At 38.4% G+C, this 20,355-nt stretch overlaps 1 protein-coding gene across 1 annotated transcript in view; it reads left to right on the top strand.

The window, feature by feature from the left end:
• MAML2 (mastermind-like 2 (Drosophila)) overlaps positions 1 to 11,414 on the top strand; it is a 367,926-nt gene extending 356,512 nt beyond the window's left edge. The window contains exons 4-5 of the mRNA XM_011926599.1: positions 5,453 to 5,564; positions 10,065 to 11,414. Of these exons, the coding sequence (XP_011781989.1) occupies positions 5,453 to 5,564; positions 10,065 to 11,080 (1,128 nt within the window). The 3' untranslated portion in view covers positions 11,081 to 11,414. The remainder of the gene's footprint in view (positions 1 to 5,452; positions 5,565 to 10,064) is intronic.
• Positions 11,415 to 20,355: the final 8,941 nt, after the last annotated feature.

Genomic DNA, 20,355 nt, shown 5'->3' with positions numbered 1-20,355 from the left:
AACCAACATAAGCATTTGAATCAGGCAAAAGAAACCAATGTTGTTCCCCAGGCTTAAGGGGCAGAAATAGTAAACTGAACTTGAATCAACTCAAATCCAAACTGATTTTAGAGATAAGAGTTTTAAAAGCAACTTTAAAAGCCAATATGGAGCCTCAAAACCAAGATTTGGCTTCTAAAATAAAGCAACTCACAAAAGGGGATTTTTTAAAAGAAAATGTAAAATGCATTTCCCGTTTGCACTGTATACACTAGGTTGATGCAAAAGTGATTGTGATTTTTGCCGCTACTTTTAATGGCAAAAACCGCAATCACTTTTGCACCAACCTAATATTTGACTTTTTGAGAAAGACAAGATTGTGTTTACCACACACTACCCATGCATTAACCCTCCTTCAGTATTTATCTGCTCAGCCCTGGCTTCATTGCCTCCCTTCAAACTATTTGGCCAAATGAAATAAAAAGTAAGCATCTCCAGGTGAATTAGAGCTAAGGTATACAGAAAAGATTAAAAACAAAATCAAATAATTTAATATTCAAGGAGCTTTGTAGTAAGAGTCAGAAATGCAGGGTATCACAAGGGCTATAATTATTCAGTAAATAATAATTTGCAATAAGGGTAGAACCATAAACAAGGCAAATCCTCTCTTCACCCTAAAGAAGCCTTGAGCATACGGAGGATATGTCAAATAAATTGGCCAATTGTAATGCGTGTGATTAAATGCTATACTCTGGGAACTACTAGAAATGATTTCAGAAAGAATGTTCTATCTACTGAATATCTGAAAGTGGAGTAAGAGATGAGACGAAGAGTAGGAGGGTTATTTCAGCCAGAACAATGAGCATATTCAAAGACCTGGGGACAATAAAGGATACTACATTTTATGTCTGCCAAGGTATTGAGTGTGCACAAGAATGGGGAAGTGATGGATAAAGATGCTGGAGATAAGAGGCAGGAGGGTAGGGCTTGAGCGGCCAGAATTTACACTGAAAAGCAACAGAAGAGATTTTAAGGATTTAACACAAGGGGAAGTACTAGATTCAGATTTGCATTATAGTAAAAGTATAAAAATAGTAAGAGAAAATGTAATGGAGAGAAAGATTAAATCCAGCCTGAAAAGATTGAGGACAGTCTCCCAAAGAAGTAAAACTTGACATTGATTTTGAAGGACTGTAGGATTCTGATAGAGTAGGTGGGGTCCACTATTGTAGGTGAAGGGTGGAGCAGACACCAAAAGATGCAGCCTGGGTGTGAATTTGTTGGTTAGTTTGAGATTGCATTATGAAATATTTAATGCCTGATAAAAAGTAAACATAGTCTAACAATCACATTTTTTTAAGGAATTACAAGTGGACTAAGTTTTGTGTTCAGGACATGTGAAAAGAAATAGTGAGAAGTAAATTTATTTGACCTGGAATAAGGAATATTGGGAAATAAGATTACAGATGACCTTGAATACTGCCATAAGGTTTAAGGGAGTCACAGACGGGATCACAAAGTGACACAACTGGTTTTTTCTAGAAATCATAGTTTTGAAAACTCCAGTCCTCCCCCCGTTCCCTTCCCCTCCCATTTTTATCCTTATAAACTAAAGAACTTAGAAACAAGGGCAGCAGAGAGAAAAACATGTAATCTAAGGTTGACTTACTGGGTACACTTTCATCACTACCATCAATACTACTAATTTTATGAATTATAACATGCAGAGGTTGATTTTCAGCTCTTATTAAAAGGCAAGGAAGTGGTAGCATATACATTCCATGAGGGTCCTGGCCTGGCACTGGCCTAACTCCCACTGGGCCCCAGTTCAGTCACCACTAGGACAGGTGCAAAGGGCAGTGGCATAAACTGTGAGATGAATGAGAATAAGGCTGCTGTTTTTGTGATTTTTAAAAACCATTCACATGTGTCTTTGTTTGGACACCATTGAGGGTGTCTGTGCTTTTTAGCATATCCAGGAAGAAGTGGTCTTTGATACCACTGTACATTAGCATATGCTTTGTGGTCGTTTGCAGTCAGTTGGCAAGGCCACATAGGCACCTAAATTGAGATGTTTTCTCATGAAAGTTTGTTATCCTTATTCTCTGTTATTCTCCCACCAATGAAGCACAAAGAAGAGACATGAATAGTACTTATTACAACGGACATCATAATTACCAACACGCATTGTGTACCTACTGTGTGCCAGGCACCAAGCTGGATTTTCACAGTATTAAATAGAAATATGAGGGAGGTCCTATAATTATCCACATCTCACATTTTTACAGATGAAGAAACTGAAGTAGAACAGATATGTACTATAACAGATGATTTCTATAATGGGTTTTCAAGTCTAACAGATTGGGTTATCGTTAGATATTAGTTCATAAATTAAATTTCCTATTGCACAAAAGTAATCTCGGAAATGGCCTATGTGTTTACACTTGCACAGAATGGGAATGTCATTCTTTTGCAAAATGTAGCCGTCTCTATTCAGTATTGCAGTCTAGTCTTTGCTGCTCTTCAGCACAAAAGAACAACATGGCAGCTCTATGTTATGTCCATATGCAAAGTTATTAATCTAAGTCATTTGTGCACAAGTAGTTTAAGAAACCTAAATTTCTGGATATATATATATATACACACATATATATGTGTGTGTGTATATATATATATATATGAAAACCCTTTGAACAACAATTTAGCCCTCTAGTGGAGACAAGCCTGACCGACATGGTGAAACCCTGTCTCTAATAAAAAAATACAAAATTAGCTGGGCATGATGGCGAGTGCCTGTAATCCCAGCTACTTGGGAGACTGAGGCAGAAGAATCACTTGAACCTGGGAGGCAGAGGTTGCAGTGAGACGAGATCATGCCATTGCACTCCAGCCTGGGTGACAAAGTGAGACTCCATCTCAAAAAAAAAAAGTCAATAATTAGATTGAAGAGATATAAAAATAAATCCAGGTTTGCAATATAGTCTATGATGGGAAGTCAAGCACCTTCTTCTCTCTCTTTACCTCTCTCCCTCTCTCTCTTTCTTTCTCTCTCTCACACATACACACACACACACACACACACACACACACACACACACACACACATCCTGTCTTCTTCAGTATAAACAGTAGAAACACCTAATTACATAAGAAAGAATGACAGATACTTTTGGAAAAGAGTGGATTTCAGAAAGTCCCATGCTTGGCATAAAAATCAAAACTGTCATCTTACACAACAGTTTACAACAGAGCTGGTTGAACATCACCACATTTGGGTTCATGGAACATCTCAAGCTGTTTCTTAAACATTTAGGGTTTGGGCAAAACCAAAAAGCATTTCACCAACCACTTTTTCCCTTAATTTGTAAACCCATGTTTAAAAGAAATGTAATCCATATGTTTCTGATTCATTTACACTTAGCTCATCAAAATTGTGTTTTATATGAATTACTTATGTGCAAAAAACTGTATCTTTCAAGCTTTTTTCTTAGCAACAAGAATATAAATTTGGTTTGTTGTTGTTTTAAGGCTTTTTCCCCTCTTTATAGTAGACTTATTCTACTAAGAAGGCTTGGAATTTGATGGGAAACTGAGAAACACATGGTTTAAGTCAGTTCTAAGTTAGGCAGTGCACATTTGTCTTCCAGCTAATTTACCCATGTATCTATTGCAAAGTTTTCTTTTCTATTTGTTGACTTTTCTATAATTATAGTGTTCGCCCTCTACCTATGCTGATTATTTTTATCTTGAAAATTGAGATTGCTTTGGGATGCATACAAAATGGCAGTGAAGTCATTCTAAAAACTCCCTGATCCATACCAAACAAGATAAAAGGCAGCCTTTAATTCCCAAAGCTGATATGATACTCACAGTCAAGCCATTTTGTTCTCTGTTGGGTATAAACAATCCTACAGAATGTCAACCTCAGACAAGGTTACTCTGAGACCATGTTGAAATAAGACAAAATAACACTTCATAATTTTGTCTAAAAGCAGACACAAACAAGGTCACTGTGCAACCTCCAAAACGCCAAACACCCCCCTCTCTGGTTAAATGAGTGATAGCTACTTCTTTATTTAATTAGAATTGACTTTACTTTGTGACAGCTTCCAATCTAGAACAAAGCACCATTTCCTTAGACCCTCCCGAAATCACTCGAAGTCCAAATCTCAGGACAGATTCTCTCTAACATTCTCCTACTGAGATACCCTGTGACCCCTCATGATGTGTGTTCTCCCTTGCTGCAACAAGTAATAAAGCCAACAGCTGTGTTCCTAGTGGTCTTTGACTGAGGATATTGACCTATTAAAAGAATGTCTCTATTTTTTTTCTTAGCTTCCAACCTCACCTATTCTAAAAATCAAAAGGCTGATTCCAAATGGAAGAAATGAAGGGAGGGCAACAAACCTGTGCTTTTAGAATGGGGAGCTGAGAAACAGAGTAGCAAGGGGCCTGGTACTGTGTGTCAGCAAAGAGCCTGAGTTTTGGACTCAGGATTTGGTCTCAGTTCTACCACTGTGTGATTTTCAGCAAGTTACTTAGCCTAACAAGGCTTTCATTGCCTTATTTTTTAGGTGGAAATAATCATGCCTACTTTTAAGATTGTTTATAAGGAGGTAAAAAAGAGATAAAATTCATATAGTGCCTATATCAGTACCTGTTGGTGTCTCCTGACATCTCCTCCTACCTAGGGTTATCAGATTTAACAAATAAGAATACAGGGCTGGGCGCTATGGCTCATGCCTGTAATCTCAGCACTTTGGGAGGCTGACGTGGGTGGATCACGACGTCAGGAGTTTGAGACCAGCCTGGCCAACATGGTAAAACCCCATCTCTACTAAAAAATATATAAAAATTAGCTGGGCATGGTGGTGAGCATCTGTAATCCCGAGGGCTCGGGGGGAGGAAGATCACTTGAACCTGGGAGGCAGAGGTTGCAGTGATCCGAGATCGTGCCACTGCACTCCAGTCTGGGCGACAGAGCAAGACTCCATCTCAAACAAACAAACAAAGCAAATAAGAATACAGAATGCCGAGGTGTTCTGTATTTTATCTGAAAACCCTACCTCCTGTGCTTTCCCCACTGTGTGGGACCAGAATTATATATAGGTACCTACCAAAGCATATCAGGTGTGCTACCACATAAAATTAGAAATTAGCATCTTGAAAAATCACAGAAATTTAGTTCTCATTGAAATTGAATTGAAAAATAAAGAAAATAAGACGTTACTAGAACCAAAACACATGTTGATTGTTATGGAGAAGTAGAAATTATACTTCCATACAGGAAGTTTATTGAAATTGAAAAGATTTGTCTCTGAATTAAGACTACAAAATAAGGTCAAGATTTGTAACCCATGATTGCAAAATTGTTCTTATGTTACTTTTCTGAAATTTTACAAAATTTTACATCCATTTTCACAAGTGAAAAGGGAATGATGCAATGTAACATGTTTTCATATCTTTTCTCAAGGAGAAAATTGCTCCACAAGATCAGATAAACCGACATTTGTCAAGGCCACCTCCAGATTATAAAGACCAAAGAAGAAATGTGGGCAATATGCAACCAACTGCTCAGTATTCTGGTAAGCATCCTTAAAAATTCATAAAAGTTAGAGCTGTGAAAGGAAAAAAAATTCAATTTTCAATTATCCCTGTAACTCACATATGATTGTAATATCTTTCTTAGAATTTCTAACTCCCATTTGACTTTCATATCAAGACTACACTTAAATATTTTTTAGTCCTTTCATCAGTTTTTTTTTTTTTCATCAGTCTTGCCCTGTACTCACATATTTCACCACTCTCTGGACTACCTCCAAGAACTCAAAAGAGCTAAATATTTTTCTGTTAGGTTTAATCACTCTCCTCCCAAAGATATACCTTAACCCAGGTAGTGGAAGGTAAGCAGACATTTCTTCCTCTTAGTCAGGCACATGTGTAACTTTGACAAATCCTAGTCTTTTTGTATCCACCACTGAGCCCATCTCCAAGGTTTCTCCTTCAAAGACGAATAGTCCCGCCACCAAGGAATACTTGAAAAGCAAATTAAGTTTTCACAAAGTCTCTCAAAAACACCACAGGTAAACTCTATTTTTAAATCACAAAGCAAATCTTCTTAATAGCTCTCTCAGTATAAAATAAATGGTAAGTACAAAAGTCCCCTAAATTCTCTCTTCTCCCACTTATTAAACTCCAAAAGAACCTTTCCCAAGCCCAGCCTATATTGCTCTGCCTTCTCCTATTTAGTATCTATTCAATATACTTCTGCCCCAAACTGTCTAAAACTCTCTGCACTTTCTAATGTAAGTTAAGCTTATGCTCTTGGATTTCCTAAGTTCTCTCTGCCTTACCTGTTACCTTCATCTGTCCAGGAAGCCACAAAGAAGATTCTCTAAAGAAAGGAAGACTGTGAACACCTCTATTTTATTAATATTTCCTGGTACTGTTAAGTGTACTTTTAAATATGTTGTCCTAACTTATTTAAACCCCCTCAGATACAACAGGTTGCCTCTTTCAACTGAAGTTGAGAATGGGGCTGGGCTCAGTAGCACATGCCTGTAGTCCCAGCTATTCTGGAGGCTGAGGTGGGAGGATTGCTTGAGCCCAAAAGTTTGGGCCAGCCTGGGCAACATATTGAGACACTGTCTCTAAAAACAGCAAATAACATTAGGAACGGGATGTATGTTTTCCACTCTCTAAGATTACTTTGCCTCAGGGCAAAAACAGGATTCTCTAGTTGATTGTCCTCAAGGAGGCTGAAAGATAAAATGTGGTTTCCAGTCATGTGTTGCTTAATGATGGGGGTATGTTCTGAGAATCGCATTGTTAGGTAATTTTGTTGTGCAAACATCATAGAGCGTACTTATACAGACCTAGATAGTCTAGCCCACTACACACCTAGGCTATATGATATAGCTGATTGCTCCCAGTCTACAAACCTATACAGCATGTTACTGTGATGACTACTGTAGGCAGTTGTAACACAATGGTAAGTGTGTGTGTATCTAAACGTGGAAAAGGTACAGTAAAATATAATTAAAAAGGTACAAAATGGTAAATTTGTATAGGGCCCTTAGCACGAATGGAGCTTGCAGGACTGGAAGTTGCGCTGGGTGTCAGTGAGTGAGTGGCACGTGGATGCAAAGGCCGAGGATATCACTGTCCACTACTGTGGCCCTTATAAACACTGTACACTTAGACTTCACTAAACTTAGTTTTTAAAATTTCTTTCTTTAATAATAAATTAACTTTTGCATTAATTTTTTTGCTTTGCTTTACAACTTTTAAATTGTTTAAACTTTTGACTTTTGTGACAATACAGCTTAAAACACAATCACGTTGTACAGCTGTACAAAATTATTCTTTTCTCCATATCCTTATTCTAGAAGCTTTTTTCTATTTTCTTACAATTTTTAAAATTATTTTTAATTGACATACAATTGTTCATATATATGGGGTACAGTAGGATCTTTTGATGTATGTAAACAGTGTATAACGATCAGATCAGGGTAGTTATAACCATCACATCAAACATTTATCATTTCTTTGTGTTGGGAACATTCAAAATCCTCTCCTCGGTATTTGAAAACATAGCATAAATTATCCTTAACTATAGTCATCCTAGAGTGCTACAGAACACCAGGACTTATTCCTCGCAACTAGCTGTAATTTTGTATCCATTAACCATCTTCTCTCTACTTTTTCTCCCCACATCCTCCCCACCTCTAGAAACCACAATTCTACTCTCTACTTCTGTGAGAGCAACTTATTTAGCTTACACATATGAATGAGAACATATGGTTCTGTGCCTGGCTTATTTTACTTAAAATTTTTTTAAAATTTTATGTTTTTGTTTTTATTTTTTAAACTAAGACACAAACACAAACGTACACACATTAGCCTAGGCCTGCACAGGGTCAGGATCATCAATATCACTGCCATCCACCTCCACATCTTCACCCGCAAAGATGATATTGCTTAATCTTATTGGCATTGTATGTCATCTCCCTTATTGTTCAAGTGTCTCCTACCTGGCTGTTATCTCTCTTCATCAAACATTGCCCATTACACAATGCGCTACACAGATACAAGGAGATACAAGAGACTGCTCTTGCCTTCAAAGGGTATGTAGTCTAGTTGGGGGCATATTTATAAATAATAGCAAGGCTAATGTGTTCATTTGGCCCTCAGTCTTTCAGGATGTATACCACCTAGGTATCCTTAAGCAGCAGGGGATAGCCCACGTTTACAACTGCAGACATGCTCTCCCCATCCACTGATATTGTGATATTCTTTTGTGTGTTAAGTTCTGTATTTCTCAGAATCTCTGACTCTCTGGGCCTCTCTGATAATCTTTGCCTCCAAAAATGTTTCCTCATGATGACTTTACCCTCCAGAAGTTAAGAAGATTTCAGTATGTTGATTAGTCACTATCTGTTGTGTGGAGCCTCTTATTACACAGCCTGTGGCTTAAGCCCTTGTTCCATATTGTTGCAGAATCTTCTCCTTAGTTCAGCTAAAACCAGGCTCTCGTCACACGGCCAGGAAAGATCAGGCTCGTGGACACATAGAAGAATGAGAAAAAATTGAATTTATTGGGCAAAAAGGAAAAATAACTCTCAGCAAAGTGAGAGAGAGTCCTGCTAGCAGGTTTCCCACCTCACAGATTGAACTCCAGGTCACTACACAGGAACAGGAGAGGCCAGGCTCCTCCCTGCTGCAAATGGCATGAACTTCCTGAGGCTCCACCCTGTCCTCCCAGTGCACAGGTGGGCATTATTCAGAAAGAGTCAGTCGGAAACAGACTTCATCTGGGACCAGCAGTCCAGTTTTTCAGCCTTCAGGCTGTGTTAGCTTTGAAGGCATCGGGGAGACCCTTGTCTGCCTCCTGGGTCTCTGTCAGTATCCTATCAGTTATTGACAGGCATCAATTTAACTGGCAGGCACTTTGAGGCTCCACGGATTGCCCAATACTAAGTGCTAAATGAAAGATTCAAAGGGCAAATACTGCTGGAGAGAGGAGACTGGAAGATAAAAGAAAGCTTAATAGAGAGCTTCGGCCTTAGCCTGAGCCTTGAGGAAAAGGTAGGGCTCAGTGAGGAAGGGAAATGCCATAAGCAAAGGTGGCTCACAGTGCATTGAGTAACAATTCAATAGTAACTACACTTCTTGGAACTGAAGACTTTCTTTATGGAGATAATTTCTAGAACATTGAATTCCAGATGTTTAAAGAGATGGAGATTTGGGCCAGGCCCGGCGGCTCACACCTGTAATCCCAGCACTTTGGGAGGCCAAGGTGGGCGAATCACGAGGTCAGGAGATCGAGACCATCCTGGCTAACAAGGTGAAACCCCGTCTCTACTAAAAATACAAAAAAAAATAGCCGAGCGTGGTGGCGGGCGCCTGTAGTCCCAGCTACTCGGGAGGCTGAGGCAGGAGAATAGCGTGAGTCTGGGAGGCGGAGCTTGCAATGAACAGAGATTGTGCCACTGCACTCCAGCTTGGGTGACAGTGAGACTCCATCTCAAAAAAAAAAAGAGATGGAGATTTAGCCTTTGAACACTGGGAAGCCACTGGGGCAGTTTCTTGAATGGGGATGATTCAAAGAATGGGACATGATTTTCAAGGCCATCGTTTGGGAATATTGATCTAGGAGCCCTATGTAGCATTCATCCACACTTCCTCATTTGGACCTGGGGTAAACAGTAACATGGATTTCATGAGAGCTGACTAATCAAGACTATAGTCTCTGGACTTGGAACATAGTAAAGCTAATTCAAAATGGAAGATTCACTATTACCTCCCTTCAGTGACTTCAGAAGAGGAATAAAATAAAACCTACAAAACAGAACTATTTTAGTCTTCTTTTTGTAATGTGTAAACTTTTGAACCAAAGAGTGACCTCGGGTGCTCCTTCCTCCCAAAAGCTGTCTTGTTCCTTTTATATAATTTCTTTGATGATTATTTCGCCTAAATTGTCTTACACCTGAAAGCAGTTTCAGATTAATGAGTTATTGAAAAGTGCAATTACAGAGGAGATAACATACTGTTACGAACTAATAAAATTCTCTTCTTTTTCTCAGGTGGCTCATCCACAATAAGCTTAAACTCTAACCAGGCTTTGGCAAACCCAGTTTCAACACACACCATTTTAACTTCCAATTCCAGCCTCCTGTCTACTTCTCATGGGACAAGAATGCCATCATTATCTACAGCAGTTCAGAACATAGGGATGTATGGAAATCTGCCTTGTAATCAACCTAGCACATACAGTGTCACTTCAGGAATGAATCAATTGGCCCAACAGAGAAACCCAAAGCAATTGATATCAAATCAAAACAACCCTATGATGCCACGGCAACCTACCTTAGGGCCAAGTAATAATAACAATGTAGCCACTTTTGGAGCTGGATCTGTTGGCAATTCACAACAACTGAGACCAAATTTAACCCATAGTATGGCAAGCATGCCACCACAGAGAACATCAAACGTAATGATCACATCCAACACAAGTGCACCAAACTGGGCCTCTCAAGAAGCAACAACCAAACAGCAAGACGCCCTGACATCTGCAGGAGCCCGCTTCCCCACAGGTACACCTGCAGCCTATACCCCAAATCAGCCATTGCAACAGGCAGTAGGTAGCCAGCAATTTTCCCAGAGGGCAGTGGCTCCTCCTAACCAGTTAACACCAGCAGTGCAAATGAGACCCATGAACCAAATGAGCCAAACACTAAATGGACAAACCATGGGTCCCCTCAGGGGTCTGAATCTCAGACCCAATCAGCTAAGCACACAGATTTTGCCTAATTTGAATCAGTCAGGAACAGGGTTGAATCAATCGAGGACGGGCATCAACCAGCCGCCATCCCTGACGCCCAGCAATTTTCCTTCACCCAACCAAAGTTCCAGGGCTTTTCAAGCAACTGACCACAGCAGTGACTTAGCTTTTGACTTCCTCAGCCAACAAACTGATAACATGGGCCCTGCCCTAAACAGTGATGCTGATTTCATTGATTCTTTATTGAAGACAGAGCCTGGTAATGATGACTGGATGAAAGACATCAATCTTGATGAAATCTTGGGGAACAATTCCTGAAGAAGAAAGGGGAAACAAAGCACTAAAAGGCAGTATTTTACAGAAACTCTGTAGAGGCTGAACTGTTGATGTTCAGGTGGACTACATGAAGATGACATGCTTAAAAATGGAAAGCAGAAAGTAACTGCAGTGATGAACATTTTGGTCCAAATTCTTGTTTTAAATCTTACACCCGAAAGTAAAACATTGGGATCACTTTTCCCTGTCTAAACTCCAGGACACAGTATCCAATTTATCCAAACAGAACTGTGGTGTCAATGTGTAATTAATTGTGTAAAATAGCCTTCCCAACCAACTTCCTTTTTCCCTGGAAAAAAAAAAAGAGGTAATAGAACTTGTAGTTTATTAAAACCCCATGTCATGAGGAGGTACTAGTTCCAAGCAACAATCTCCTTAATTTGCTCTAATAGATAGATATGGTTTAATCTTTCCATTGTGTCTTTTCATTTAATCTTCCCGAAGCTTGCAGGATAGATTGAAATATTATAGGTTTGTTTGGAGTAACCAAACAGTGTGCTAATTAAGAAAAAGTCAGAGAACCTAGAAAACATCCAGTGGATTACAGAATTTCTTCCCCAGATTCACTCCTCACTTTTATAATTTTCCCACAATCCTCTACTTCAGTGGGATGCTGTGTTTAGTGATTAAACAAAAATATAGAGCTGGGCAATTTGATTTTGGCTTCCACAACCAATATCTGAATCCATTCCAAATGAAATTTTAGATATAGCAAAGGCTTGTCCTAATCATACTGAAATATTGGTGCACACCTCTCTGCATTGGATTTAACTTTAAAAAAAAAAAAACCACTGGACATTGCTATAAATGAGATTTGGCTACAAATAACCTGGGATGTTGCTTATTATGATTGATGCCTGCTGGTTTGTTCCCAAGCTGAGTAAAATTGAGCCTCGTCCTCCCTACTCATTTTGATGACTGAGGCTGGCTTACAAGAAAAGGAAGTTTGGAGACTAAAACCGAGATTAGAAAGTATCATGTTTTGGTTGGAGATAAGAACCAGGGGAGGCAAGTACCAGTGTGTACAAATTTATTTCACGGAATTTAAAGGAAAACATAATCAAGAGGGAAAATAATTTGTCCTTCATTGGACATATTATTTGGATTTGGATGAACAGCGAAAGGGAATATGGTCTGTTAGGAGCGTTCTGTTCGTTCTTCTGTCCCTGATGTGGTGAATCATTGCCACATGCTAGTTGGACTCTTCATATCCAGGTTTTGTTCCTCAGGGGCTGAGCACTATATCAAAGAGTTTTTGTTGAGTCGTTTAACCTCAGTGCCCACATACAGATCAGCTGTAAAATGGGGAAGACGTGTGCTGATTTGGAATGAATGCAAAATAGCACTATCATTTTCCTAATTACAGAGGAGCAAAGGTTATCTTCAGCCCTTTCAGTTATACGCTCACATATTCAAATATCAAATGTAATTTAGCTGAAGTTGTTTAATAACCAAGTCTTTCAATATCTGTTCAAAGAAAAAGAACACACTTTGAAAATTCTGCAAAACTCTCTCCCAGTCTTTAAAATGTCTAGAAGCACTCTCCTTCTTTACAATACCAACATCACTGGCCCAGAATCTTTCCTGTGCTAGGCTGTAAATATAAATAAATGACTTGTTTTGTAAACTTTTGTAAAGAATATTTTGGTAGAAATACTTAAAACATATTCTTTGGGTTATATTTATACATATGTGAAATAAATATACTATCAAAAGGTTCTATTTTATACAAAAAGTAAATTGCTACCTTTTGTATGCTAATATACGAAGTTTTGTATAATACGATGGTTTATTTTTAGCTCCACACTTAAACCATAGGTGGTTGAGTGGGAACTTTTGAAAACTATCAAGAGGCTTGTTAGACAAATTTATATTCTGAAACCTCAATAAGAAAGCATTCCAGGTTTCAATCCTTGTTTTTTGTCCTGCTCCCAAATTCTTTTTTAAACCCATAGTTCTTGTGTCTTATTTGATTCTTCTGCTGTGCACATTGTGTTGGTCCTTGTTGCATGTAGTCTACTGTGTGTTTTCCCATTTTATAAGACAGCATTTCTCCATGCAAAAAGAAAAAAAAAAGATGTACATATAAACACTTTTATTGTATGGCTCCTCCATGTTACTGTATATATCTGCCAGCACTTCCCAGTTACACTCCTGTGAGTCGGCTTATTTTTACCCTAACATAAATAGTATGTTTTGTAGTAGTTATCAAATTTAAGAGATAAAGCAATCAGAATGTTTGGATTTTCTTCTATCTTAATGTGAATTTCATAATTAATGTCTATTTATTCAGCTATTCATTAAAATACAGGATTCTTTGGGAAAACATGGTATAGTCTGTAGTTTCTGTTTGTTAGCAGCCTATTACCAAAGATGACATAATGGTCCTGAAAGCAGAGATAACAACAATTTGATAGACATATTTAGCTAAAACCTTAAGATTTACAACTTAAGAGCTATTGGAATACAATCTGCCATTTATAGAAATACCAGACCACTTAATTGTTGGCATTGTTTATCATCCTGACATAGAGAGGAGGTAGAAGTAATTTTTCTTTTTTGTTTTAAGTCAAAGACTAGAAAGCAGTTTAAGCAAGTAACTCGGTCTTGGCTTTGTGTTAAGCCCTATGAAGATAGATAACTCTGCTCTAAGTGAATGTATTAATATTACCTGCATTACTGTAACCGTACCATAACGGTAAAGATTTCAACTTGTAAAACAAGTATGTTGTATTGAGTATAATTTCATGTATAAAAAACTGTTTTAAAAAATTCAGAAGTAGGCCGGGCGTGGTGGCTCATGCCTATAATCCTAGCATTTTGGGAGGCTGAGGCAGGTGGATAACGAGTTCAAGAGATGGAGACCATCCTGGCCAACATGGTAAAACCTCATCTCTACTAAAAATACAAAAAATTAGCCGGGTGTGTTGGTGGGCACCTGCAGTCCCAGCTCCTCGGGAGGCTGAGGCAGGAGAATCACTTGAACTTGGGAGGCAGAGGTTGCAGTGAGCCCAGATTGTGCCACTGCACTCCAGCCTGGTGACAGAGTGAGACTCCGTCTCAAAAAAAAAAAAAAAAATTCGGAAGTAGTTAATGAAATCATGCTTTCAGTCATCAACAATATTGTTGCTTCATTATGCAAAGTTCTGAAAACTATTCATAATAGTGGGTACTTAAAGGCAAGTTTAGTCTCTAGGAAGCTTCTAAACGAGTGAAATGTTGACTTGCCTCAGTGTTCTTTAGTTCACTTAAAAAGTTTGTATTAACATTCTATATGCATGGCATCTACTAAATACTGGGGAAATACAGACTAATTCTCAAGCACTCTGGGCATTTGCCTGGCCTGCTGTGTGGCATTTGGTCAGAGCAGGCTAGTGAACGCAGGCTACGTAAACACAGCCCTACTGGACACATTTACACATCCTTCTTGAGAGTCGAAGTTGAGAGTAAGATGGACCTTTAGAGGAGGCAAGAAGAACCATTCCAAAGTCTCCTGCACTGCTGTCTAAATATGTTGTTAAGCTCTCACTGGCCCTTTCCCTTCTACTAAAAAAGTATGTGACATTATCTTTTTTATTAGCATTGTTAATAAACCAATAATGAAATGAAATATATATTTTTTTTGAGATGGAGTCTCACTCTGTCACCCAGGCTGGAGTGCAGTGGCGTGATCTCTGCTCACTGCAAGCTCCACTTCCCGGTTTCATGCCATTCTCCTGCCTCAGCCTCCCGAGTAGCTGGGCCTACAGGCGCCTGCCACCATGCCCGGCTAATTTTTTGTATTTTTAGTAGAGACGGGGTTTCACTGTGTTAGCCAGGATGGTCTCGATCTCCTGACCTCGTGATCTGCCCGCCTGAGCCTCCCAAAGTGCTGGGATTACAGGCGTGAGCCACCAGGCCCGGCCTGAAATTGACATTTTTATATAGTCCATGTTCCAATGAGCCTGGAAGGTCAGATAGGAAATAAACAAAATCCACATTTAAAAAAAGATAAATAATATACATGCAGATTAAGAGAAAAATGTGTAATTACAAAATTATCTATGAAGCCCGTTGTGTAGCCATGGAAGTAGACCTGAGAGTGGAAAAGTAAGTACAAAAGAGAGAACAACTCAGCTCCTTCCCACCCTTTAGGTGCCAAAGGCTGTTCAAATTGTTAATCATTTTATCCACAATTTCTCTTTGACATTTCTGTGACTGTTTTTGCACCCAAAAAAAAGAGGGTTTGGGGCTGAAATAACGCTATATTCCCTTTCAACTCTAAAGCACTGTGTTAGATTTTCTTCCAAAACTAAGTAGAAAATCAGCCAAAAAAGACTCACTAGCATCCTTTCTAAAACAAAGAAATTTCATTTTAGGAGAAAACCAATACTTTGAGTAATATACTCCATTGGGTATATATTAATGAACTTTTGTGATCTGTAAGTGGCAGTGTAACAGCTTCTAATATCCTTCCTAAATTCCTGTTCTCATGCTGCTATAAAGATACTACCTGAGACTGGGTAATTTATAAAGAAAAGAGACTGAAGGAACTCACAGCTCTGTATGGCTGTGGTGGCCTCAGGAAACTCAGTCGTGGTGGAAGGCAAATGGGGAAGCAGATATGTCTTACATAACGGCAGGAGAGAAAGCGCACAGTGGGAACTGCCATTTTAAAACCATCAGATCTCATGTGAACTCCCTCATTATCACAAGAACCGCATGGGGGAAGCACCCCCATGATCCAATCACCTCCCACCAGGTCCCCCTTAACACGTGGAGATTACTATCTGAGATGAGATTTGGGTGGGGACACAGAGCCAAATATCATAGACGAAGTACCAGGAGCGTCCTAGGATCAGCTTCATTGGCAGCAATAACATAACTAAAACCTTGTACCATGAGAATTAAGAAAACATATTGACCTTAGATTTTTTAAGTCAAAACGCTGTTGCTTAGGTTTTTAAAACCACAATGCTGATCTGCATGCAATAATATCAATAGAGAGCTTCTGTTTGTTTACATAAATAGCATCTTAAGTTCCCTTTTATCAAATTTAAGTCACCTTCAGCTCTAGGATGTGCAAGAATATACAAATGCTTTCTATAATACTTAGGATTCTTTCAGCAAAAGGGAAGGAGGAAGGGGGTAAGAGACAATAACATATAAAATATGGTATACATATATATACATTCTTTTGGGGGTTCTTTCAGCAAAAAGAGGATAGAAGGTTAGGAGAAAGGATGGAAAGAAAGTGTGTCTCCAATAGGCTTAGAAAAAAGAATGTACTGCTTAACATAACTAAAACTTCTGGGAGATACTGGGTTTAGGCATGGCTGTATACAGCAGCTCAACAATGTCATCAAGAATTGGTTCTTTTATGTCTCTCACTTTTGTTTCCCTGTGTCTTGTCTCCATCCTTGGGCATGCCCTTCTCTTATACTGGCAAAGTGATTGACAAGCTCCAGATTTAACATCCTCAGAAGTCCATGTTCAGCATAAACAGAGTGAATGTTTTCCTTTCAAAGACCTAACTGTGTATCTCACAGGCTTTAATTAGGGTATGTGGCCATCTCTGAACATTTTGGCCAAGGAGGTACAGTGTTCTGATTGGCCAGGCCTGAATCAAATGCCTATCCCTGTAGGCAGAAGTAGTGTTAATACCACCTAAATTGAATGGGCTGAGGGTGAGAAAGGGGTAATCTAAAAGAAAAATCAGGTTGTTATTGTCAGGGAAAAAATTAATAAATACAAGAAATAGATGTAAAAAAAAAAAACCTCACAAATGTTTACTACCTTTTTCTGGCTGTCCTATTTTCATACCCACTGTATTCCCCATATCTTAAATTACAAAATCTCACTAATAATCCAAACACACTCACCTGCTTCCTATGGAGAGACAATCTAAATCTCATCTGTTTACTGCATTCACCTCCTAGACCAGCACACCCAGTTGAGGTAAACTCTTTTGCAAGTGAAGATGGACCAGCAACCTAAGCCCAAAAGATGTTTATTCACCTCCAGTGTATACAATAAACATTCGGTGTGGAAAGAGAACAGGATAATGGTAATGATAAGTTCTACTTGGAAGAGAAACTAAAATGTATAGAAAACATCTTAAGAGTAAAAATTATTTTGCCCTTGAGCTTTCAAATCAACAGCTTGGGGGAGAAGAGACATAAAAACTTTCTTCTGTCGTCAGGATGCATGCCAGTTGCATTTTACATTGAGAATAATTGTCTCTTTCCTCAGAGAGTATATTATATTAGGTGCTTGGGAGAGGCTCAGAGAATCAGAATTCTCTCGGGTCCCAGTCATATCTCCTGCTACCATTCCTATCTCTCTGACTTAGTATGCAATAACTTTAGCTTAGGATTGAGAATTCAACATTCTTTAAAAAGTCTCAACTGATTTCGAATTAGAGAAACAAAAACCAATTCAAATATTTGATGTGTCAGGGAGATTCTAATGCAAGGAATTGGTTACACAGGTGATGGACAGCAGAGATGCCAGATAGCAAATGGTGAGAACCATTCATAGATGAATAAAAGCAAGAAGCCACTACAGCTTCTAGGATGAAAGGGCAAAAAGACAAGGAGCCAGGATCACTAAGCAGATGCTGCAACATTGGCTGGCCTGTCTGGTAGGAGCCAGATCCAGGGAGAAGTTTCAGCTGTTAATGGAAATATCACTTATGACAGAGAGGGAGGAGAAGGAATACAATCCCCACCCTCAGTCATCTTCTTTCACTCTCCAGTAAATTGTCTCATTTGCTGAACTCAGCTGGAACATAGTCTGAAGGAGTACATTACAGATCAGAACAGAAAAAGGGAAAGGAATACATCTGCCAATACATGGACGAGGTCTGATATAACAAGTCTGCGGCTTTCTCAGCAAAGCCTGATTTTCCTCCTTCTCTGTTTTCAAATACATCAATTTAATCTAAATTTGTCCATTTATTGCAGAATGGTATCAGTTAGGAAACTGTTCATCGCAGGTATTTGAAACCCCACCTGATGGTGGTTTAAACAGAGAAGGGTATTTAAAATATCTCATTGGGTCTAAGAACACATGTTTTTCATGTTTTTTATTTGTAAAATTAGGTAATCATTTACAATTGATGTGAAGAGAAAATATTATATTATTGTATAATAGCATTTTCTTTTCTTAGTGGTATATGGAATAATGATGTGTCTTACAATCAATGGCATGAATGTGATGAAAGGTAGTATTTGTCTTGTGGAACAAGGGGTCTAGGTGGGCAATCCTGACCAGGAACAAGGGTCTAACAATGCTGTCGGGTACTCAGGCTATTTTCACCTTTCATCTCTCCCATGGGTATGCATAAAAGCCTTCTTCCTCATTCTTGTCACCAATGATGACAAGAATCATTACCTCAGCCTCCTGTCTATGTTCCAAGCTAGAAAAATGGAAAGGAAAACAATATGAAGGGCAAAAATGTTGCCTATAGCAAGTCTTTACGTTTTCATTTGGAAAAGATCACCCAAGCTAGAGACTTATAACTATACCTCATCAGCTCTGACTGTGTTTTATGGCCTTTCAGATCTTCAAGAGAGGCTGGGTGTCAAGTATTTAAAGTATAGCCTCTATAGGAGAGGATATATAGTAAAGCAGGTGGTTGGAAATGACACTAAGTAAGAGTATAAAGATATGCATGGGAATGATAAACATAAATTTATGATGTTGATCATTTTGAATGAATGGATTATAAGAAATGTGACTGGGAAATTGTACACAGAGAGCTTTATTATAATTGTGTTACGTTATTTTCTTAGGTGTATGGAGACTACATGGTTGTTATGTGGTTTATTTTAATTTTTTTAATACCTGAAATAGATCATTAGAAATGAAAAAAGCTCAGTTATTTAGAATGACCATTAATGGCATTCTACTGTAAATAAATGCATAAATAGTTTTTGATTTAGTTATTGCAGGATGCAGATAAAATACACCAAAAATCCCAATACTAGATTTAAAAATAAAATGAGAATTTCAAAAGTTACTAAAAAGCTACAGAAATAAAGATTCTGTGGTACTGGCATAAGTATAGACATACAGATCCATGGAATAGACTCTCAATTCTATTCCATGGATCTATATGTCTATTTTTCACATTTATGGTCACTTGAGTTTTGACAAGGTACCAGGACAGTTGGTGGGGTTGGGGAGAGGACAGTCTTTTCAAAAATGGTACTAAGACAGCTGGATATCTATTTGCAGAAGAATGAAGTTGGATCCCTACCTCACACTACATACAAAAGTTAACTCAAAACAGTTCATAGATCTAAATTAAGAACTAAAACTATAAAGTTTGTGGAAGAAAATAGGTGTAAATCTTCATGACTTTGAATTAGGCAATGGTTTCTTAGATATGACACCAAAAACATAAGCAACAAAAGAAAAAATAGATAAATTGGGCTTCATCAAAATTAAACATTTTTGTGCTTCAAAGCCACTATCAAGAAAATGGAAAAATGGCCATAGAATGAGAGAAACTATTTATAAATTATACCTCTGATAAGAGACATCTATAAAAATAATTTTAAAACTCTTACAATTTTACAAAAAGACAATCCAATTTAAAAATGGGCTAAGCATTTGCATGGGCTTTTGACCAAAGAAGATATACAAGTGGTCAATAAACACATGAAAAGATGCTCAATATCATTATTCATTAGGGAAATGCAAATTAAAACCACAATGAGATAGTATTAATAATTCATACCTAACTAGGATGACTATAATAAAAAAGACAGACAACAAATGTTTGCAAAAATATGCAGAAATTGGAACCCCCATACACTGCTAGTGGGAATGTAAAATGGTCCAGCCACTTGGAAACAGATCTAGAAGTTCTTCAAGAGGTTAAATAGGCCGAGAGCAATGGCTCATGCCTGTAATCCCAGCAATTTTGGAGGCTGAGGTAGGAAGATGGCTTCAGCTCACAAGTTCAAGACCAGCCTGGGCAACATGGCAAAACCTGTTGTTTCTACAAAAAATACAAAAATTAGCCCTGCATAGTGGCACGTGCCTGTAGTCCCAGTTACTTGGGAGGCTGAAGTGGGAGGATGGCTTGAGCCCGGGAGGCAGAAGTTGCAGTAAGCCAAGATCGTGCCACTGCACTCCAGCCTGGGGGATAAAGCCAGACCTTGTCTCAAAAAAAAGAAAAAAATTGTTAAACAGCATTATCCTATAACCCAGAAATTCTGTTCTGAAGTATATGACCAAGAGAAATGAAAACATATGTTGTCCACTTG

The sequence above is a fragment of the Colobus angolensis genome, unplaced genomic scaffold (genome assembly GCF_000951035.1).
Source record: "Colobus angolensis palliatus isolate OR3802 unplaced genomic scaffold, Cang.pa_1.0 Scaffold7, whole genome shotgun sequence".
NCBI classification, from domain to species: domain Eukaryota; kingdom Metazoa; phylum Chordata; class Mammalia; order Primates; family Cercopithecidae; genus Colobus; species Colobus angolensis.
This window is presented reverse-complemented; position numbering and strand designations above follow the sequence as displayed.